We start from the raw sequence: 23,656 nt of genomic DNA, 5'->3' as shown, positions 1-23,656 counted from the left end.
TTAATATTCAGAATATATAGAGAACTCCTAATACTCAACAACAGGAAAGCCCAACTCAGAAATGGACAAAGGACTTGAATAGATATTTCTCCAAAGACGATAGACAGGTGGCCAGTAAGCACATAGAAAGATATTCATCGTCACTAATCATTAGTGATGTTTACCAAATGGTCCAGCATTCCCACTTCTGGATATATACCCAGAAGAACTGAAAGCAGGGTCTTGAAGAGATACTTAAACACTCATGTTCCTAGCAGTATTATTCACAATAGCTAAAACATTGTGACTGATCCGAGTTTCTGCTGACGGGTGAATGGATAAGCAAATGTGGTCTGTATGTTCAATGAAATATTAATAGCCTTAAAATGCAAGGTGTTCTGACTTATGCTACAACGTGATCGAACCTTAATGATATTACTGAGTGAAATAAGCCAGTCACAAAAGACAAATACTGTATGATCCCCCTTGTATGAGGTACTCGGAGCAGTCAAATTCATAGAGGCAGAAGGTAGAGAGGTGGTCAGGGGCTGGGTGGGGGTGATGGGGAGTTACTGTTTAATAGGTTCAGAGTTTCAGTTTTGCAAGATGAAAAAAGTTCTGGAGATGGATGGTGGAAATGGGTGCACAACATTATGAGTGTATTTAAGACCACTGAACTGTACACTGAAAAAAGATTAAGATGGTAAAATTTACCACGATTTTTAAAGATTGGGGAAAAAAAATCAATGTACAAGCTACAAATTTAAAACGTTTGTAGAGAAAAAACGAAAGAAAACACCTGTGACATTATGTTAAGCACCAAAAAGCAGGTTGCAAAATTGTGTGTATAAGGTGATCTCAGCTGTGCTTAAGTAGAAGAAGTGTGGAAGGAAATACACCGAGACGCTGACAGTAGCTGCCCCCAGGTGATAGGAGCACAGGGGGTTTGTATCTTTTATCTTATATTTTTCTTGTACTGGCCAGTTTTTCTACAGTGAACATGTATTACTTTATTGATAGCAGGTAGAGTAGTAAACCCAAATAAAAGCTTTAGTCTTCCATGTAGATTATTGATGAGACAGCTAAAATTTCAGCCCTTAATTTGCAGGGCAACAATTTTCAAATGGTTTTTAATAGTGTGTGTTTTAATGATTTAGAAGTTACAAGATAACCTAAAACTGCATTAAGAAAAAGTTCCAATGTGATATAGATATAGAGCAGGGTTATAGATTTTAAATTCTGATTAAAAAATGATTGATTGATTGATTGCTGCCCCAGGTCTTAGTTGCAGCATGCAGGATCTTTAGTTGCGGCATGAGAACTTTTAGTTGCGGCATGAGAACTTTTAGTTGCGGCATGCATGCGGGATCTTGTTCCCCGATCAGGGATTGAACCTGGGCCCCCTGCATTGGGAGCACACAGTCTTACCCAGTGGACCACCAGGGAAGTCCCTTAAATTCTGATTTTTGTATTTTAGTAACATGTTCTACATTTTGTGCTTTCAGAATTAATATGTGGTCATTAACTATTTTTATAAATGGAAAATAAAAGGCATAATGTATCTTTCAGCCCTCATGAAGCATTGCTTTGTTTTCTTCTCTACAGTTTCCTCCGGCTTATGCAGGTATATCTGAGGTGAATCAGCCTGCTGAATTGATGCCCCAGTTTTCTACAGTTGAGTACGTGATACAGGTAATTGTTTGCTGCACATTTAAGGAGCAGTGTTAAATTGAGCTTCTTTTGAAATACTTTGTCTTCTGTGTCTCTTGCCTGTCTGGACGATTTAAAGCTGTGAGGCCCACAGGATCCTGAACATTAGGTCATGGCATGTGTGCACGTGTTGGCATTGTTTTCCCGTCTCCATAGAAGGCTACCAAAAAGGTAGCACTGATTCAGTTCAAAACCCACCCTCCACAGCCTTGTCCATCTCAGTTGATGGTACCCCATCTTCTAGTTGTTCAGCTTAGAAATCTTAGATTCATCCTTGACGTCTCTCTTTTTCTCACATCCCATATCTAATCTGTTAGGAAATCCCATGCAGTCGATATTCACACGTGATCCAGAATCCAGCCACTTCTTTCTCCCCACAGCTCCTGTCCTGGGCCAGCCCCCGCCTCTCACTTGAATTATTGGGGCAGTCTCTTAGCTCTTCGCCCTGACTTTACCCTTGCTCACTTATATTTTATTCTTCACCCAGCAGCCAGGGTAACCCTTTAAAAACATCACATTAGGTCTGTGTTCAGAAACGTCCAGTGGCGAAAATGGCTCCCTTTTCACCTGGAGTAATAGACGGTCTTCAGAGTTCTGTGTGAGCTGGCCGTGTTACCCCTCTGACCTCAGCTTCTTTTAGGGTCCTCGTTCAGCCAAATGGGCCTCCTTGACTTTGCTCAAGCGTGCTGGGAACAGACGTGCCCCTGGGCCTTTGCTCTGGATTTTCCTCAGGCTAGAGCTTTCTCCCCTGTATCTGTATTGCTCCCTCCCTCTCCTCCAGGTTTTTGCTCAAATGTTACTTTCTTAATAAGGCTGCCCTGACCTCCCATTTAATGGTGGAGCCTCCCTGCCACCCCCTCACCCGCCCCCATGCCCGGCCTTCACAATCCCTCCCCCTTTCTCCGTTCCGGAAAGTTAGCTCCTGAGGCAGGCAGGGATCTCTGGCCTTTTGGTTCGCTGATGTATCGCAGGACCTGGAGCAATGCCTGGCGTTCAAAAATGTGGAATAAATTGTTGGATATAAAATAGTCTTTACGTCTAGTTTGTTTTGATAAAACTTGTCGTTTAATGAGGTAAGTAGAGGTTTGTTTCGATGTTCTTATCCCTGACAGTATAAATAAAGACTTGTTACTTACATACCTGTTTTGCTTTTTTTTTCTGGCTGAGCCACGTGACTTGGAGGATCTTAGTTCCCCGACCAGAGATTGAACCTGGGCCCCGACAGTGAAAGCGTGGAGTCCTAACTACTGGACCGCCAGGGAACTCCCTTGTTTTTTAGAAAGAGCTGTTTATGTCTATTTGTATATTGATCATTGCGCTGTTTTTCTTTGCATAAAGCGAGGTGCTCAGTCCCCTCTGATCTTTCTCTACGTGGTGGACACATGCCTGGAAGAAGACGACCTCCAAGCACTCAAGGAATCCCTGCAGATGTCCCTGAGTCTCCTTCCTCCGGATGCGCTGGTGGGCTTGATCACGTTTGGGAGGATGGTGCAGGTCCATGAACTCAGCTGTGAGGGGATTTCCAAGAGTTATGTCTTCCGGGGGACGAAGGATTTAACTGCAAAGCAGATACAGGTTAGTGCCTTGCTTGTCCCCAAGCAGGACCAGGGATGTTTCTTAAAAATTCATTAGGAAAAAGGGAAAAAAATGTCATTCACTTGTAGTGTTAAGGGAAATGAGTCTTTCTGGTTTGTGTAGGACATGCTGGGCCTGACCAAGCCTGCCGTGCCCGTGCACCCAGCGCGCCCGGCACAGCCGCAGGAGCACCTTTCCATTTCCAGCAGGTGAGCTTGGATGTGCACATGCACAGCGGCGGCCGTGGGCGGGAGGGAGGGACAGCGGGAGGGCTTTTGTTTTTTATTTTTAGAGGGGAAAAAAAGACTCAGCGTAACCAATATTTAATGTTTAATAACGAACATGACAAGTCAGTGTATGTTTAAAATTTATAACTAAGTTAATATATAAATATATATATATACACACACGTACACGTGGGGCAGATTTGGTCAAAATATTCTTACTGTTAGAGTTGTATCATCACAGAGGTTTTGAGACCACCGTACGCAGTCATTCCCCTCTTCTTAGATACATGGCTCTTGTCCTTTTTGATTCTTAAGTAAAGCTGGGGAAACTGAAAAAGCTCCTGTTGGGTGTCCTTTAACAAGCCTGAGATCGGGCACTTCGTTCACATGGCCCGCTGTGCTCCTAGGGCTGCCCAGGGCTGGGTTAACAGTCGGCAAACGTGATAAGATGCTTTGCTGACATGCCTGGCACAGCCTCTTCTCTAAGAAACCGGTGTTCCTCCCTGTATGACTCCCAAGGTTCAAGAGAAACGCAAATGGAGTCTTCAGAACGATGAAGATTGTCCACGTCCATGAACCTTACATGGACTGAGTTCATGTTAGCATGTCTTTAGGGTTTTTTTGCTGCTTAAAATTTAATTAAACTGATTTGCTTCTATTTGAAATTGATTTTTTTTCCATGCTACATATGCAGGTTGCTATATACTAGGCTTTAAATGACATTCCTGAATAAAATTGCTTTGAGTTTTTTGTGTTTGTAGTTAGAGACAACTTTGAAGGAAAAAAAAAACTGCAAGTTTTTTCTACTCTGATACTTATTTTGAAGAGCAGTAGCTATGTGTCATGCAGGCTGAAGACCAGAGTACTTTATTAAATCAGGCTTGACGTGTCCATTCAAAATCATGCAGATTTCTGCAGCCCATTCACAAGATCGACATGAACCTCACTGATCTTCTTGGGGAGCTGCAGAGGGACCCATGGCCCGTACCTCAGGGGAAGAGACCGTTGCGATCCACTGGCGTTGCTTTGTCCATTGCTGTTGGCTTGTTGGAGGTAACTCAGAATTTACTGGGACCTATCGGACCACACAAGCTTTCTCACAGAAGGTGTGTTTGTTGGCCTTGTCTGAAAAATCAGCTGTGACCGCAGTCAGCTGGCAGTGTTAATTTATCAGAACGTGGTTCAGTGATTATTATTATCCACACTGAAGGAGCCCTCGGTGTTTTGAAGATACAAAGTTTTCGTGAGAAACACAAGGCCATTAGGGCACCAGGATCACAGTAAATAAAAGTGCGCCAGACCCTCAGGTTGGAAGAGAGAAGCTGCTTCTCGGCAGCGTCATCTGCGTTTTGCTGCAGTATCATCAGTAGTCACTACAGCTGAGGACAACTCACATTTGGAGCATTTCTGTGGGAAACATGCTTGGGGTGGGCTGTATGTTCCTAAAATGCTGCCACTTACTGCTTTAGGGCACTTTTCCAAACACGGGAGCCAGGATTATGCTGTTTATTGGGGGTCCCCCTACCCAAGGACCTGGCATGGTGGTTGGAGATGAACTAAAGGTTCCTATTCGTTCCTGGCACGATATTGAGAAAGATAACGCCCGCTTCACGAAAAAGGCAACCAAGGTAGGTGCTCCTGGCTCAAGGCTGTAAGTGTGGTCACCCAGGTGGGGTTTAGGCTGCCCTGGAGTGACAGCTGCTCTGCTGAGGCCATGCTTTGTGGTCAGTGAGTTCCTCTTCTGAGATGACCTTCCAGATCTCGGCTGATGTTAAGTATCTGTCCCAGTTCTGAGACCTTGGTTAGAGTGGGTGGCCCTAAAACTGCTAAAAGTGTTTTGAGACTGAAAACTGCAGTTTTATTTTATTTGGATGTTATGAAAGAAACTGTCTGCATATTCCTCTCCTTGATCACCTCCCTTTGGTGTGGTAAGGCACGCCTAGTGAGTGATGCTGCTGTTCCATAAAGGTAATTTTCCTCTCTTTGCAGCACTATGAGATGCTTGCTAACCGAGCTGCTGCAAACGGTCACTGCGTTGATATTTACGCTTGTGCCCTTGATCAGACTGGACTTCTGGAGATGAAGTGCTGCACAAACCTTACTGGGTATGTGGACAGTGAACCCCTGGGGAAAGTGAGAGTGCTTATTCTAAGGAATGAGACGTGAGTGATGGAACCGTGGGAATGGCCAAGGCTGGCTCAGATGAGCGTTCAGGTGGCTCTGGGCTGCGGTTTTGGTGCCTGGGGAGGGTGTGTGGGCCTCTTGGAGGAAGAAGCTGTGATCAGGAGGTCAGGGTTCACTGTGAACTTGTCGTGTCAGAGTAACTTCATTTCTTAGAGTTGTTGCAGACACTGAGGCAGGAAAGCAAGCATGGAGTATGTGGCCTTCAGCACTTCCTTGTGAGAAGGGGGAAAATAGGCTGAAATGCTAGAGCAATTAGGAGCCCCCTCACCTGGCTTAGTAACCGTACCTCGTGACAGTCGGCACTCGCTCAGCCTGGAGGGTGCGGTGCAGGGCGGGCTGGGAGCCCAAGTCCTCAAAGCGGGATGGTGCCCGGCCAGCCGCCTTTGGGGCCCATGGGCACACTCAAGCCTCACCCCAGACCTCCTGAATCAGAGGCTGAGGAAGCAGCCTGGTGGTGGGTTTTAACAAGCTCTCCAGGGATTCTGGTGAGAACCACCGATGGCACCACTAGTCTGAAGGCGCTGCAACATCAGAATCACCCGGGAACATTCAAAACTACTTTTGGTCGGGGTCTTGTTCCTAAAGTCGGATTTAATTAGCATGATGCCTGGCCTGGACGTCAGCATGTTTAAAGTTCCCGAGCGTTTCTGACGTGGAGCAGAGTTTGAGAACCACTGGTGCGGCCCCTGTGTGCTCCAGGCATGCCTGAACACAGACAGCGTCTGGAAAACCTGCGTTTGTCTGCACGTCCCCTGGGATCTTGTTCACATGCAGCTGGAAAAGCAGTGGCAGAGCGCTGTGGGTGGGCCTGGGGTTCTGCATTTCTAAGGAGCTCCCAGGTGGTGCTGTGGGTCCTCACTGAGTAAAGGGGAGGGGGTAGAACCCTTGTCATCTGCAGCTGTCCTGGGACCAGCAGGCGTGTGAGGTGATAGAGGACCAGTGATGCTGGCCTGGCTGTGCCGGTGAGTTCACCTAATACGCTGGACTCCCCCCAGTGCCCTGCAGGAGCTCTTGTCTTGGAACATCACAGGAAAACTCCCATGTGTTTGTGAGCACCCCAGAGTTCACATGTGTGTGTCTCCTCTGTGGAGAGGGACCAGCACTTCCCTCACACTCTCAGTGAGGCCTTTGACCCCTGAGTGACAGTATTTAGGGCACATCACCTGTTGCATGACTATAGTATCGGGGAAATGTGTGAACAGTGACGCTGAAAAAAAAAAAGACTTAGAGGTTTCAGTTGATGGCTTGAAGTGAGCCAACCATTTGGGATGACTTCCAGCAAAGGCGAGGTGACCCTGGGCTGTGTTATAGGGTCCATTATCTTCAAGGAAGATCACAGTCTTGGTTTCCTTGGGGCTAGTCACACTGTATCCAGATTATATCATCATTTATTTTTTTAAACTTTTAATTTTGAAACAATTACAGCTTCACAAGAAATTGCAAAAATAGTACAGCGAAGTCTGTCCATACTTTTCATCTAGCATCTCCCAGTGGTAGCATCTTACATAAATACAGCACCATGTCAGAACCAGGAAACTGACTTGGTACAGCACAGTTAACTATTGATACATCACGGACCGTACTTGGCTCTCACCAGTCTGTACATGCACTCATTTAAAAAAATCTGTGTGCGTGTCTAGTTCTTTGAAATTTTTATCCTCTCTATAGGTTTGTATAACCACCACAGTGATCAAGATACAGCACTGTTCTAAAGAATTCTATGTTTAATGTTTTAAAAATAGTGTCTTTCTTAAGTACAAATTGAACTGGCTGTTTTCCATTATCAGTAAGTGATCAGTAGCACCTCTGTGGACATGCTTGCTTTTTTCTTCTTCTCTAAAATAATTGTTCATAAATACCCAGGAAGCATCAGAATGGCTTTGAGTCATCCTAAAGGTTCACTTTCTTTTTCCTTTTTCCTTTCCTAGAGGCCACATGGTGATGGGAGATTCTTTCAACACCTCTCTCTTCAAGCAGACATTCCAAAGAATTTTTAGTAAAGATTTTAATGGCAATTTCCGAATGGCATTTGGTGCTACGTTGGAAGTAAAGGTAGAATAGATTTCTAAAACCTTAATGAAAGAATAGTGTTCTTACTTACTTAGTAGTCAGAGTTGGGGGAGCCTCACCCTCAGGACACGGGCATCTAAAGATAAGTTAAAAAGTTCCTAGCAAAATAATCCCAACAAAGTATATTCATTCTGTCCCTTTGCTTCTCAAGAATGACCTGCATGTTTATCAGTGTTTTAAACCATGAGATGTCTGCTCTCCCTGCAGAGAGAGCAGGCCTTACAAAGGTGGTGGGCCAAGTGCCCACCCAGCCACCGGTTTGTGTTTAGTGCCTGCCTGCAGACTAGCCAGGGTGCTCTAAAATGGGGCAGCATTGTGAGTTTGGCTTTTGTTTTTCCACGTAGGGACTGATCGCTGTACACGCTTGATTCTGAGTCATTGAGAAAACATTCAAAGGGGCCGTTAGAAAATAGGATGGCAAATATTACTTTGCAAATTGGCAATAATCATTAAATCATCTAGGTTAAACTTTAAACAACATTGTCAAATGTTTGAGGTTTTTTAAAAAAGATGAAGAAGGATGGACTTTGCTGAAATGAATTCAGATTTAAAAATCTGAGTATGTTGGCCTCGTCATTGTGTTGGAGTTCATAAATTAAGTATTTTTAAAGCAACACAAAACAGCATATTCCCTGATTGACGTTTGTAACTAGTTACGACAGGTTTGTGGCACAGGAGAAGAATGCAGTAGTATTGGTAGAATTGCTGCCTTCTGTGTCCACGATAATTTCAGAGTTGAGAAGGCAGAACATGCTGCTGCATCTTTGGAACAAAGATAACTCTATTTCTAAAGGAGGGTTTTATTAAAGTTTTAGTCAGTTCACAGCAGCCCTGGAGAAGCATATACAAGCTTTTGCATGCTAGAATCCCTGTAGGATTTTCCCTTGGTGGAATAATAACCCTGCCGTTTTAGTTGTGTCCTTTGTGAGGGGGTGGTTCTTGGTGATTGTTAACTGTCTGCTCTTATGTAATTCTGCCTCAGACCTCGCGGGAACTGAAGGTTGCCGGAGCCATCGGCCCTTGTGTGTCTCTGAACGTGAAAGGACCGTGTGTGTCAGAAAACGTAAGGAAAACTCCTCCATCACCCTCACCTCCTGTGCCTGGGATTTGACCCCTTAGACGTGTCGGGGCTGAATGACCTTGCATTGTGTCACCTGTTGGCTTGTGTCTGTGGTGAGGGGAGAGGGGTAACTTACTGACACCCACAGCTCTGAGGGGTAGTGTCATTTCTGTCTTTCCATCCATCGGTCTGAACGGTCAGAGAGGTTAAGTGTCTTGCTTAGGGTCAGAGATGACAACGGGGGAGCTAGGTAGGGACCAGGTTCCCCACCCGACTACCCTTGCTTGGGTGGCCACGCCAGAGAGCCACCAGGCATTGCATCCTGTGCGGCACAGTCCTGCAGGGACAGACCCGTGTGCTTATTGCCCTTGGAAGGGCTCCCTCTGTCTTGCTTCTCAGAGACCGTTTTGAGCTGGTTGGGCAGTGGGTGACACTGGTGCATGCAGACGTCGGTGTTCCCTGAGTGACAGATTTGAGTACATGGGAACGAAGTTCAGGTCTCACTAGGTGGGGAGATGGCCTTGCTGGTGGCCCACTTCCTCTGATTACACTTGAGCTGCCAAGTGTACACTTTTGGTCCAGTGAGACCTGTCCAGGGTGGGTCTGGACTGGGTTGTCACAGTCACGTCCTTCCCTCATCGTCCTCTTCAACGTGAGGCTGGATGGGAGAGTTGGGCGTGGGCTTAGGGTGCAGGTGTGGCCCTGACGAGGTGCTTCATGGCTCCGGGATCCAGCGTCTCTGTCTGGGAAATGAAGGCAGTAATGGGACCTACTGTACAGCACTGTTGGGAGGACTCCACGAGCCGCCCAGGTGAGGCACTTAGAACAGTGCCTGGGACCCAGGACGCCACACTGGGTTTCACCTTTCCCATCGAAGTTTTTGTCCTCATCAGCAATGAACACTCGTTAGTGACTACTTAGAGTAAGTTTTTATTGAAGTTACCAGAGGCAGGCGGTTTGAGGATATTCCTGTAACCCTCTGGGTGAGGCAGGTTGTTGCCCAAGCCTCTGTGGTGAGTCCCTCGTTACCCCCATGTACTCAGGGGCATGTACTCTTGTTTCTTGGCAGGGCTTTGGGAGGCTGCCCTGTTCCAGCATATTCTCCATAGACTTAATACCTGCCTAAGAAGGTATTATAACTTAGTACAGCTGTTCCAGGATCCAGTAGGGATCAGCCGTGAAATTTTTGGATGGGGGGTGGAGGAGGCAAAGGGGAGGAAAGTACAGTTTTCAGACACACAGGGAAGCTTTGAGAAGAGCGTAATGAGTCTGTATCCCCACCACGTAGAGTCGGTAATCGTTGACATTTTGTCATAATTGCTCTGTCCTCGTTTTGGCCACATTTGTGTTATCTACCTGATTTCATCTATTTGCCATATTCTTTTATCATATCAATATTTTGCCTTTGAAAGCGAGTTGCAGACGTCTTGACACTTAGTCTGTCAGTGTTTCGGTGTGCATCTTCTGAAGACAAGGGTCTTCTACGTTATTCTCAAACCTGAGAAAACAATGATTTCCTAATATCATCTAACATATAGTCGTATTCTTTCCCTAATTTCCCTTTGCAGCTGTTTTTCCTCTCTAACCACTATTGTATTTCATAATACATATCCTTAGTCTTTTAAAATGTAGGATGGTCTTCCTGTCATTTTATTTATGCTTTTTTGCTTGTTTTGTTTTGTTTGATGATGTTGGTCTGTTGAAGAGACAGTGCCAAGTGCCAGGAGTCTTCTGTAATCAAGTGTCTCCGTATGTTTGTTTCTGTCCTCGCTGTATTTGCTGTGAAGTGGAGGTTAGATGAATGATTATATTTGGGTTAAACCTTTCTGTCCCCCATGCTTCCTGAGTGATCTGTGTACCTCGTGCTGAGTTGTGGTGAGGTGATGACTGTCCTTCAATTACAGGGGCCTGTTTCCTTTTTGCCATTAGCAGGAGATCTGTTGAACAAGATTGTAGCGCAACATGAGTATCTTGTTTGCCAGCAGCCTTTCACCTGATGGTTTTAGGTTATCCATTGATTATCCTGAATCAGTGTATTTGAATCACAATAAACTGGTGATTTCCTAATTCCATCTTTACAGTTCTTCTGATCAAGGCAGGGTAGATGCTTACATAAGGAATTTGTGTATTAGTGAGAGAATACAATGCTTGTGGGACTCTGGAGGGTTTGTGGCCACGCTTGGGGGTTGGTGCTATAGGGGAGGGGAATTTTTCTTTTTCCTCTACCCATCTTAGTTTCATTGGCTGGGACCCTGCAAATAAACTGACGAAACACAGCTTAACAGGAGAAAAACAAACAAGTTTATTAATGTGTGCATCACACACATACACAGCACGTACATACTCAGTGATGAGTCACTCAAAGAGGGGGTTAGACCTTGGGATTAGTTGCATCTTAACAATAAATGTTCTTTTACAATAAATGTATAGATAAGTGACAAGACAACGGAAAGGGACCTTGATCTTCTAGGGGTGGCAAATTGTGGAAGAGTAGACAGATGGGGGAGACGGATGGGAAAGGAAGGTTGTTTTACCGACAGTTGTTACATAGATTCTTCTGGTGCCGCCTCTGGACTGATAAGCATCTAGCGTTGTCTTTGGTGGTTAAGAAGCTCCTGCCTTCCTGGTAGGAGGAGGATAGAGAGTTTTCTTATGTCTGCTTTTAAAAAATTACCTACAGCTTAAAATAATCTTTATGCCAGCCTGGCATATTTTGGGTGATATGCTCTGAATCCCCTTGATTTGACATTTTAACAGGTTTCGTATTAAAAATGGAGTCAAAAGGTGTGGAGAGAGATTTGAGAGAAGGGATTAGCAAGGCAAGAAAGGGGAGCAGACAGGCTCCTTTTACTTCCTTGCCATTGTTCGTGGGTGCAGCCTTCACTGTCCAGCAGATGTTATGTGCCTCTTTTAGAAAAGGCCCTGAAAGGGAAGGTGAACACCTAGGAATCCATCCATCTCACGATCTTGCTTAGGAAAGACTCGTGAAACGCAGGGTGTCCTCCCCAGCCTCCACCGTAGAGCTGTGACTCTTCCCTTTCCCCTCTGACCATCACCTTCCTGAGATTGCTGGTTCTGTGGCCAGGGACATGGGCTCCTGGCATGGCTTTGTAGAGAGACCGGACTGGTGTCAGCTGTACTCAGCTGACAGTGCACAGTTTGGGTGGATTCAGAGTTAACAGAAGAGGTATCATGACTCTCTTAATGCATAATTGTGTTACTTTCTAAGGATGGTATCCCATATTATAATGAGGTGTTAAAACGTATAATATTCACTGTCTCTAGAATGATCAAATGTATGTTTCAGAGTCTAGTGATCTTCTTGGTTAATGGTTCTAGGTATTTGACACCTGCAGACTTTTCTTCTAGATGTCATGCTTAAAACACTGATACCCTTCAAGTTTTAGTGAACTTCTTATTTATCGCTGGGAGCCATTCAACTAGTCAACACAAAGCAGCCTTCACATGACTAAAATCTCAGTTCTCTTACCAAGAATTTATATGTAACTTTTGCATAAAGGAATTGGGTTAAAAATTAATATTTAACAGCTAAAGTTCTGTAATTATTTCTTGTTCTAATAATGGTGGAAGAAGTACATAAATCTTTCAAGCTAAGCAGGTAATTCTTTTTCTTTTCAAGTATTTACTTCTTTCCCATCCCTGACTTGATTCTCTCAGTTGACATCAGTGTTATGTATTGTGTGTGTGTGTGTGTGTGTGTGTGTGTGTGTGTGTGTGTGTAGAGATAAAGCTCAATGACATAATGAAAACTGACCAGAGTGCCAATATAAAAAGCCTAATTGTAAAGTACTGTAATAAATGTTAAACTTTATTCTGGTCTGTAATTGTACATTTTTCAGTGAAATTTAAATTTTCTTTTTTTTTTTTTTCCATTTTTTGGCCGCACTGCGTGGCATGCGGGATCTTAGTTCCCCGACCAGGGATGGGACCCGCGCCCCCTGCAGTGAAAGTGCAGAGTCCTAACCACAGGAACACCAGGGAAGTCCTGAAATTTAAATTTTCATTTGGAATGAGATATTCTAAGGGACCTACCCTTCTCAGAGTCAGTGCTTTTCATCAGCAGGTAATCACAGGAGCATCTTTTTTGTTTCATTTCTTTTTAATCCCTCTTCTCTCCCCTAGGAGCTTGGTGTCGGTGGCACGAGTCAGTGGAAAATCTGTGGCCTGGATCCCACATCTACGCTCGGCATCTACTTTGAAGTAATCAATCAGGTGGGCTGCATTTTTTCATGAATAGTCGCGTCTCAGTGTTGTGTTTTCTGATTTGTTACAGCTTGGTGGCCTCCGGTTTCTTTCTCCACAAAGTGATGCTACTTTGGGCTCGTGTTTGGCCTGATCTTAGTCTGACATCATCTTTTTAATTCCTTCCAGGGTTTGGTCAGAGTCAGACAGCAAACTGCTTTTGTCACTTTGTTGTTGAACTGATAAGGTCATCAGAAGAGGAATGGCTTTTGCCAGCCATCATAATGTTGGTGAATTTTTGAGTGTGTCAGTTTTTCCCCAGTATTTTATTTTTTAAAATTCAAACGTACAGAAGGATAAGTAGAATTGTATAGTGAATACCCAAGTATCAACCACTCAGGTTCTGTAACTAACATTTTGCTCTGTTTGATTTGTTACACATCTAGCCATTCCCCAATTCATTGTGTTTGGATGCATTTCGACGCAAATTGCAGTCATCAGTGTCTTTCATCCCTAAACCCTTCAACGTGTATATCAACTCACGTTCAGTATTTATTTCCATATGGTTCTCTTTTTTGAGGTAAAAGTTGCAAACAGTGAAATGCCCCGATCTTAAGTGGACCATTCAGAATGCATCAAGAACCTTGCAGTCACCGCCGTGTCGGTCGTCTTAGGACGAGCACACAGGCTCTGTGACCGCTTGTGTGGGGTCATGCGGTGACAGTAACGGGTGCTGGCCTCTCGTCCTGCAGCACAACGCCCCGATCCCGCAGGGGGGCCGCGGCGCCATCCAGTTTGTCACGCACTATCAGCACTCCAGCACCCAGCGGCGCATCCGCGTGACCACCATCGCCCGCAAGTGAGTGGCCCCGGCTTCCTCTCCGCTGAACCTCTGGCTTTTTGCTATGGAGAGAGAGTCTAACATCTAGTAGTTTATCTCTGTGATTCCGCTGAGTGAATGGTTCTCACCAGCCCTCACTGGCTCATTTGATCAGAGCAGGACGGGGAGGAGCCACTGCCGGCTTAGAAGACTCTCCTTTCAGTAGGAATAAGGTCATTAAAAATTATTTTTCATTATTTATCAAATAAGTGACCCATAAATATACCCTCCTTATAAAAGATTCAAGCAGCACATAATTATGTAAAGATTGGGTCTCTCCCACTCTCCCCAGAGGTAAAATGCTATCACTGTACTGACATGTAACTTCACAATCCCATCTCTGTGCAGTTATAGACCACGTGTGTGTATTATATACATGATGGCTTATGTGAAGATATTCATAAGTTTTTCTCAAGAATTTGTCAAGGACACCTTCCATGTCAGTACATAAAAGCCTCTACCTCATTCATTTTATTTTATTTTGAAAAAAAAGTTTTTGGAAGTATAGTTGATTTACAATATTATATTAGTTTTAGGTGTATCATATAGTGGTTTGAAACTTTTATAGATTATACTCCATTTAAAGTTATTATAAAATGTTGGCTATATTCTCTATGCTGTACAGTATATTCTTGTAACTTATTTATTTTATACATAGTAGTTTTTATCTCTTATGCCCCTCCCCCCTTTCCTCTCCCAACTGGTAACCACTAATTTGTTCTCTATATTTGTGAGTCTGTTTCTGTTTTGTTATATTCGTTTGTTTCATTTTTTAGATTCCACATATAAGTGGTAACACAGAGTATTTAGTATTTGTTTTTCTCTGTCTGACTTATTTCACTAAGCATAATATCCTCCAGGTCCATTCATGTTGTTGCACACGGCAGAATTGCATTCTTTTTCATGGCTGAGTAATAGTCCAGTGTGTGTGTGTGTGTGTGTGTGTGTGTGTGTGTGTGTGTGTGTGTGTGTGTGTGTAAAAATACAGGAACAGATTGTGTGTGTACACACACACACACACACACCCTCGTCATGTATCCACGTCTGTGTCTTACTGGAGAGCCGGCTCTCGGGCCTCTCCCGCATGCACGCGCAACACTCACTCTGGAATGGTCAGTTGGGCAGATGCACAGAGTCAGCTCAAACACATCGAAGCAGCGTTTGACCAGGAGGCTGCAGCGGTCCTGATGGCGCGGCTGGGAGTGTTCCGAGCGGAGTCGGAGGAGGGGCCGGATGTGCTCCGGTGGCTGGACCGACAGCTCATCCGACTGGTAAGCTGGGGACAGTGGCACTACGTTCAGTCTTGGTCTCTGCTCTAGTTTTGAGAAAACTGTGGTTTAAACCTATTATTTTATACAGCCAGTAAATAAGAATTTTATCAGTGGCTTACCTCATGCCAAACACCAGACGTCCTGAGAATGATGTAAAAGAAGTGTTAAATATGCATCTCTCCCAAGGGCTCACGTTACAGTTGGGAAGAAACACCACACACAGGCCGTTTAGGTAATGGTACAAATCTGAGTGTGTTGAGGGTTGACTTAGATGAGTCCCTGTGAATCCTGTGGTTCTCTGTTTTCCCTCTAGATCTTGGAGGGTTTGGGGGGAAGTAGAGGTCCATGGCCCAGTGAGTGTGAGGAGATGCCTGGTGTGTCATTCGGGGTCTAATCAGGAGAGAGAAGCCACGCGGTAATTTAAACGGGGGAAGTGTTATATAAAGAATTAGTGTCACAACAGAGGATTAGAATAATGAGGGATTGGCTAGTAAGAGGTAAAGCGCAGTCTGAAGGATACAGGATAGTAGATCCGAGGGGTGCTACTTCCAGGCTGAGGTAGAACACCCCAGCAAGACCCGCATCCCCGCAGGGCTAACGGAGCCCCCGGTGGGGCAGGGCCGTGGCTCATTGGGTCTCTCAGAGCAGAGACGTTGCCGTGGTGCCTGCTGGAGGGACTTAGTAGAAATTCACCCTCTGTGGCGCCGAGAAAACCGTTCACCAGGAGGTGTCTCAGCAGGGGCGCACGGGGCTGGGGGGCTGCAGGCGCCAGTGCTGCCTGAAGACGCTGCAACCATCCGCTGACCAAGCCTAATGTAGTGCCCTGGCAGGGGAAAAATATTTAAGGGCCCCAGATCCATTTCACAGCCGGCAAAAAGGGTAAGTTTGGAGCCACGAGGCAATAAATCAATAATTGAGATACCTTATGATCTTACCGTTTGGAAATTCACAGCACGTGTTAGTGATCAAAGGTCCTGAAAAGCACAGTAACAAAACTTATTTAACTTTGTTTAGCCCTATGTGTGCCCCTGCTGTCCCACAGAATCATTTTTTCAGGGAATGCCAGCATTGCAAACATAATGTGAAATTGAGCAGAGGGTCCAAGTGGTTGGCGAAGGCTTCTGGTGGGAAGTGAGCCTTGAGTCAAGTCTTTTTAAAGAGAGTAGAAGGCAAGGCTTGCCAAGTGGAGGGCCCAGCACCCACAAGCCTGTGGGGTGTGCTGGGCATTCAGTTCATGCTGGGAACCCTGGAGAGGCCGCCGTCACGGGTGGCCAGTGACTACGGTGGGGGAGCAGCAGTGCAGGTGCAGGTCGCTTGAGCAGTGCCTTGACGGTAAAGTGACGTCTCTGCCTGGGTGTTAGAGAGAGGGGAAGGGTTAAGTGTGGTTCTTAGGCTGGGGCGTGAGAGCAGCATGACGCTGTGTTCACACTGCCCGTCCCTGTATAAGATAAATCGGAGGGCGAAAGGGCTGCTGTTAACGGAGGCCAGCGGAGGATTTCGCCGGCTCCAGGGAGCTGAGACCAAGGTGGCGGTGGTACAGTTGGAGGGGAGAGAAGCTTTGGAATCAGGCTGTATGCCGAGAGAAGAATTGACCAAACTTGGTCGAACTATACGTGGAATCAAAAATGAAAAAAATCAACGCTAACTCAAGTTTTAAGTGTGGGCAACTGCAAGAATGATGGAGCAGTGGGAAACAGGAAAGGAGAGCAGCTGTGAGGGGGAGGGAGGGGAATCCCCTTTTCTAATGTACTAGTTTATTTTGAATGTGAACTTGCATGTCCAAGGAAAGCCACCCTGTAGTTAGGATAGGTCCTGACAGGAGCTCGGGTCGGAGGTCAGCACTGCATGTGGGGGAGGGATTTGGGTGACTCTGGCCTGGCCGTCATGTCATTTGTAGCTAAGGCAGGGAGGATGGGAGCAGAGGGCCAAGAATTAACCTCGGAGAAACCCACCGCCGTCAGGAGGAGGTAGGGAGACGGGCTGTCGGATGAGGCAAAGAAGATAAGTCGGAGAGGTGACAGGATGTAGGAAGGCACTGCTGCGGCGGCTGAAGGAGAGAGGGGTCAGGAGGTTCGGGGAGTCACGTGGCTCGTGGTGGCAGGGAGTTGAGGAAGGTGAGGTCTGTGCAAGGCTGCGGTCGGAAGAGGGTCACTCCCAGAGATGAGCTCTCTTTAGATGGTGAGCATCTGACTCCCTGGTGAAATGAAGTGTGTGACATGAAGAGGAAATAAAGGCAGGAAGAGAAAATGTTCAGAGATTTGCCTGTGAGAGGAGGAAGAAAATGGAGTTGTAGAATAATAGAACATTAGGCCTGTCTGTAACTGCTAGGATGTCAGAGTCCTGGAGGATTTTCTTATGGAAGAGGCGCCTGAGAAGGCTTCTCTAGCCCCTCGCTGTCGGAGCGGCCTCGGCCGGCATCGCCTGGGAGCTGCTTAGAACGTGGGGCCTTCAGCCCCCCCACCCCAGATCTGCATTTAACACTGCCTGGGTGTTGGGGGGCTGGGCTGGAACTTGGGCAGGCAGGGGCGGAGCTGAGAGTGGGGCATGGCCCTCCTACTCCAGGGAGTTTTCAGGTGACACTAAAGTTTTTTGTGTGTTTTTTTGTTTTTTTTCTATTTTCTCTCAATAGTGTCAGAAGTTTGGACAGTATACCAAAGAAGACCCCTCATCTTTTAGGTTATCAGATTCCTTCTCTCTATATCCTCAGGTAAGTAATATATGTTTTTTAAAATAACTAAAGAAGAAAGTGATAGAAATAAAACTCGCTGCTCTCGGGGTCAAGTCAGGACTCCGTGTGTTTTGAGACTCCATTTGGAGGTGATGAAGGTCGTTCAGTTCAAGGCCAGACAGTGCCTGAGCCCCACGGAAGACGCAGGTGACACGCAGAGAGCAGGTGCACAGACTTTGGGGAGAAGGCAAAACAGGATTGTTGCTGCGAGGCCACAACACGACCTCTGATTTGTAGAAGTTCTGGGTGGATGGTCACCCGTGAACATGAACGCAGCAAAATGAGACCGCAGTTACCATGGTAGACGTTGGTGACGTGTCTGTCGTGACTGTGAAGACCCGCACGTGGGGGGGACCAGGTGTGTGGAACCGTTCGGAGCAGGGAGGGGGTGGTGGAGCGAGGCGCCGCAGGTGGGAGTCTGGGTGCTGCCTTTTCTGAGCCTCCACCCTTGTCTGTAAGTGTGGCAGCTGGGGCTCAGCTCCGCTCCAGGGGCGAGGCTGGCTGACCCCGTGTCCGCTGCGGGCCAGGCACCCATTTGGCTTGGTGGCCAGGAGCCAGCTCTGCAGCTGGGCCTGGGGTGTGCGGGTCGGGCCCCTCACAGGTGCAGCTTCCCCAGAACTGGAGGCAGACTCGACCTTTTTCCCCTCGTCCCTCAAGGATGCCTTAATGAGGAATAAGTAGGAAGAAGTAAACTCTCAATCTTAAGTGAACTTGTTAGGACTTTGGTGCTCCATCGGGTATTACCTTTTTGAATACTCGATTTGGCAAGTGGACGCAGGCTTCAGTCATGAACTTGTACAGCTTGGAGTCTTAGGGCTAAAGGAGCGGGGCTTCAGAGGTCACCTCACTGGACGCTCAGCCCAGGGTAGGGCTCTGCAGTCCCCACCGTGTGCCTGTCTGTCCTGTGCCCGAGCAGTTGAGGCTGGACGGCGCTGTGGAAAGAGGCTGGGCCCGGCCAGGGTCAGGGCTGAACTGGGTTCCAGTGCTGGCTGTGTTGCTGCCGGTCTTGGATGAGGTCCCGAACCTCTTCAGAAGGATGGAGTTGGTCTGGGAAGTGGCATGCAGTCTTTCTAAAGCTGGGGAATCTTTTCTTCAAGAGGAGCCTCTCAACAGCCAGCACAGAGAGCAGACAGACGTGGTGACCCGCACCCCTGGGCCCCGAGGATCCGCTAAGGCTCGGAGGGCAGTTTGAAAACCACCAAATTTAGATGATTTCTTAGATTCCTTCTGTTGAAGCGTCTAGCATAGAGGTCCAGAGCCAGGCAGCCTGGAGCAGAGGCCGGCTCTACCGCTCAGTGGCGAGGGGTCTTAGGCACGTTGCCTGCCCCTCGGTCTCCTTTCCTGTGAACTAGGGGTGGTAAGAGAGCTTTCCTCGTGGCTTGTCGGGGGGACCCGATCATTCTTGTCCAGTGCTCTGTGCCCTGCGCGTAGGATGTGCTGAATGTCAGTCTGGGTCATTATTTAGGAACCTACAATTCATTATATTCAAAAGCTTCTCAGGAAGCTTTGTTTGTTTGTTTTATTTTTGTCTGCGTTGGGTCTTCGGAGCTGTGCGCGGGCTTTCTCTAGTTGCGGTGAGCGGGGGCTACTCTTTGTTGCGGTGCGCGGGCTTCTCATTGCAGTGGCTTCTCTTGTTGCGGAGCACAGGCTCTAGGCGCACGGGCTCAGTAGTTGTGGCTTGCAGGCTCTAGGTACACGGGCTCAGTAGTTGTGACTCGTGGGCTCTAGGCGCGCAGGCTCAGTAGTTGTGGCGCACGGGCTTAGTTGCTCCGCGGCATGTGGGATCTTCCTGGACTTGGGATCAAACCCGTGTCCCCTGCATTAGCAGGCGGATTCTTAACCACTGCACCACCAGGGAAGTCCCTCTCAGGAAGCTTTGTACTTCTCAAGGCAGGTCGTTTTCATCTTCTGGCAGCTCTTTAGCGTGAGCTAACAGCTGCTCTCCCACCCCTGCTCCTTGGGGGCTGGAAGGAATGCATCTCTGTCTGCAGTGGCGACTCCTGGCCCTTTCTCCCTTGAGCTCCTCACTCCCAGCGCTCTGCCTATGTCTCAGCACTCTGGCCTCTCCTGTGCTGTCACTGTGCCTGGCGTCCCTCCCCTGCCTCTGGCTTCTTCTCACACGTCTTTTAGGCCCCAGTGGCTTTGGGGACGCTCCTGCTGCACCTCACCCCCACCCCATCATACCAGGACTTTCCTGCGCTGGGGCCCTGAGTGCGCCTTTTCCCCACTGGACTGTGACCTCTTCAGAGCAGAAACTCTGCTCTGCGACCTGGCCCGGTGACTCCAGAAAGCAGTGCTTCTTTGCCTTACCTCTTTCATGCAGAAGCTTTGACACGCCCAGAGGGCCCCCTCTTTTTCTAAAAATTATGTTTATTTCTAATTGTAGTGAAAACCCCATAACATAAAATTGACCACCTTAACCGTTTTTAAGTGTGCAGTGTGGTGTAGTGTTACGTATGTCTGTTGAGCAGGGAATCTTGAGAACTTTCTCATCTCACGAACCTGAACTCTGTACCGTTAAACAGCAGCTCTCCCCTCCCGCCTCCCTGGCCCCCGGGGCTGCCATTCCACTCTGGTTCATTGAACCCAGAGGCCTTTTTCCTAAGGGCTGGGTTCTCCTGTTTCCAGGGCGGGGGCAGGTCTGCTCTCTGGGTGTCTAGGAAGGTGACAGCTGTGTGCATTTGTCTTTTTCTCTGTAAATGCAGTTCATGTTCCATCTGAGGAGGTCTCCATTTCTTCAAGTCTTCAACAACAGCCCTGATGAGTCGTCGTATTATCGACACCACTTTGCCCGACAGGACCTAACCCAGTCCCTCATCATGATCCAGCCCATCCTCTACTCCTATTCCTTCCACGGGCCTCCAGAGGTAAGGGCCGCTGTGAGTGCTTCTCTCACAGTTGGAATCACCTAATACAGACTGTTTTTTCTAGCACGTTTACTCTTAGAGCAAAACTGTAAAAAAGAAAACTTTGAGTCTTTATAGTAATTTAACATTATTTCTGAGTGTTAAAAAAATGTGCATAGGAAAAAGTCGTAGGACGTGTAAAATTAGAAAACAATTTAAATGTTCAATAGCAGGAAAATTAAGTAATCTAAGAAATACTCACAAAGTTTATGTAACATAATAAGGTAAATCCTTATGTTAAATAAAAAAGTAGAAACTTTTTTAAATTACAACTTTATAAAAGCCTGCAAGAATTAAAAACTGTAAGGAAATAAACCAAAATTTCAATATTTGTTGTTCTTGAGTAGAAATTTTCAAATTTTGCTAAATGAATGTAAGTTTAAGTTACTTATTGAAATAAAAGTCATAGTCAAATGTATTTTATAGTAAACTTTAAAATTTGTATTAAAGGATGTTCTTTTTCATGTAGGCATTGGAGTTCTCTGTCATCTACAACAGTAGATTTGAGAGAAATGTGTCTCTGATAGAATATATTTCTAGCACAAAACTGAGAAAATTTGGAATTATTTCTGGTTCCTAGAGCAAAAGCTAACATTCATCTCACTTCCCAGTTGATGAGGGATTATCTGGAGGCTGTTTTTTCTACAAAGTTGAAATCTAGAACTGCCTAGTCAGGGAGCAGAATGTGGGAATTTGGCACGAAGAGGAGACCCTCCCTGCTGCGTGTGGGGTTGGCGGGTGGCCGTGTGGACACTGAGGGAAGACCCATGCCATCTCTCCCTTTTGCTTCAGCCTGTGCTCCTGGACAGTAGCAGCATTCTAGCTGACAGAATTTTGCTGATGGACACATTCTTCCAAATTGTCATTTATCTTGGTGAGGTAAGATGAAGTTAATTTCTTTCTTACTATCATTTTTTACTAATTTAGGTTTTTATGACATTTGAAAAAAGAATTTGGGCTTAGAAAACCCACAGTTTATTATGAGTATAGTGGCTTTTATGCTAGTGAATAAAATTTTTTTTTCAGGTCCCTGAAAAAAGGGGGTATTTGTATATTTACTAATTTTAATATTACTTGCTATAAGTAAACGTCAGGTTGTCCTTTTATTTTTTTTAATTTTTATGCAGCTTTTTGTTTTTTCTTTGGCCATGCCGCCAGGCTTGCAGGATCTTAGTTCCCCGATCAGGGATTGACCCTGTGCCCTCGGCAGTGAAAGCCTGGAGTCCTAACCACCAGGGAATTCCCTAATTTTTTTTTTTTTTAAATTAATTAATTAATTAATTAATTTTGGGGGGCTGTGTTGGGTCTTCATTTCTGTGCGAGGGCTTTCCCCAGTTGCGGCGAGCGGGGGCCACTCTTCATCGCGGTGCACAGGCCTCTCACTGTCGCGGCCTCTCGTTGCGGAGCACAGGCTCCAGACGTGCAGGCTCAGTAGTTGTGGATCACGGGCCCAGTCGCTCCGCGGCATGTGGGATCCTCCCAGACCAGGGCTCGAACCCGTGTCCCCTGCATCGGCAGGCAGACTCTCAACCACTGCGCCACCAGGGAAGCCCCCTAATTTTTTATACACTTTTTAAGGGTTACTTTTCTCATGTTGTACAACACATCCTTGAGCCAGTTGTTTGTACCTCCCAGTCCCCCACCTGTATATACACTGCCCCCCACTCCGCAAACCACTCGTTTGTTCTCTATACCTGGAAGTCTGCTGCTTTTTTGTTACATCACTAGTTGTATTTTTCAGATTCCACATGTAAGTGATATCATACAGTATTTGTCTTTGTCTGACTTATTTCACTTAGCAGAATACCCTCTAGGTCCATCCATGTTGCTGCAGATGGCAAAATTTCATTCTTTTTTATGGCTGAGTAGTATTCCATTGTATATATCTACCATGTTTTCTTTATCCATTCATCTGTTGATGGACACTTAGGTTGCTTCCATATCTTGGCAATTATAAATAATGCCACTATGAAAACTGGGGTGCATGTGTCTTTTCGAATTAGTGTTTTTTGTTTTTTAGGGATATATACCCAGGGGAGTAGAATTGCTGGGTCTTATGGTAGTTCTATTTCTAGTTTTTTGAGAAACCTCCATACTCTTTTTCAGGTGGTCCTTTTAAATCACTATGATTTATTGCTTTCTGAGTTGTCAGGCAAGATCAGTTTACTTTTCGTCAGTAAACTTTTTATATTCACACTGTCCTTTCAGAGTTATGTTAGAGTCACTAGTAAATACTGCTAGGTTTGGGACTAGAGTTTTTCTCTGAGATAATGTGGCCCAGTGAACCTTATGCCAGGTCTGTGGATCCCTAGGATGGCTATGGATGGTGTTCAGGGCAGCATGCATTTCTTTCTCAAAGAGGTTCATGCCCTAAGGAAACGAATGGCTCCTCAGGAGAAAATCCTTTAACTGAATGTTATATTCAGGGATATATTCTCTTTTTTGTCTATTGTACATTTTTTACCTTCAGTACATTGCTTTGGCAACTGACTTGACTTCCTGGTGTCTGTACATTAGAAGTGATTTCAGATGTCCTGAAAAGATGTAAATTGTGTTTCAGCATTCTTTAATGCCCTAGAAAGAAATGGTTTTTCTAATACTAACAGGCATTTTATAACTTTAAACTATTTTCAGCATATTAACAGCCACTCTGCTAGCCACTTGCCCCCAGGTGCCAGGTCATCAGTAGTGGTCCTAGACTTAAGGCTGGGTGACCGACCAGCTGCTGTTCCCACTGACTCTTTCAGGAGCTTCCTGTGTCTTCAGCTCATCCCTTATAGACATCGCTGACTACAGCCGCTATCCTGTTCCTTCACACGTTGATTGAGCACCTTCTGTGTGCAAGGGATAGGTTCTAAAGATG

The 23,656-nt window shown here is 46.0% G+C and overlaps 1 protein-coding gene across 2 annotated transcripts in view; it reads left to right on the top strand.

The window, feature by feature from the left end:
- SEC23B (SEC23 homolog B, COPII coat complex component) overlaps positions 1–23,656 on the top strand; it is a 37,807-nt gene that overhangs the window by 5,253 nt on the left and 8,898 nt on the right. For both annotated transcript variants that reach the window (XM_061208029.1, XM_061208028.1), the window contains exons 4-17: positions 1,585–1,671; positions 3,028–3,264; positions 3,388–3,473; positions 4,400–4,544; positions 4,961–5,119; positions 5,481–5,596; positions 7,604–7,727; positions 8,728–8,808; positions 12,949–13,038; positions 13,761–13,867; positions 15,006–15,159; positions 17,789–17,866; positions 20,593–20,754; positions 21,586–21,672. In XM_061208029.1, coding sequence (XP_061064012.1) covers positions 1,585–1,671; positions 3,028–3,264; positions 3,388–3,473; positions 4,400–4,544; positions 4,961–5,119; positions 5,481–5,596; positions 7,604–7,727; positions 8,728–8,808; positions 12,949–13,038; positions 13,761–13,867; positions 15,006–15,159; positions 17,789–17,866; positions 20,593–20,754; positions 21,586–21,672 — 1,713 coding nt within the window. The remainder of the gene's footprint in view (positions 1–1,584; positions 1,672–3,027; positions 3,265–3,387; positions 3,474–4,399; positions 4,545–4,960; positions 5,120–5,480; positions 5,597–7,603; positions 7,728–8,727; positions 8,809–12,948; positions 13,039–13,760; positions 13,868–15,005; positions 15,160–17,788; positions 17,867–20,592; positions 20,755–21,585; positions 21,673–23,656) is intronic.

Source organism: Eubalaena glacialis, chromosome 13 (assembly GCF_028564815.1).
Source record: "Eubalaena glacialis isolate mEubGla1 chromosome 13, mEubGla1.1.hap2.+ XY, whole genome shotgun sequence".
NCBI classification, from domain to species: domain Eukaryota; kingdom Metazoa; phylum Chordata; class Mammalia; order Artiodactyla; family Balaenidae; genus Eubalaena; species Eubalaena glacialis.
The sequence above is the reverse complement of the archived record's forward strand: the minus strand, read 5'-3'. Positions and strand labels throughout refer to the sequence as shown.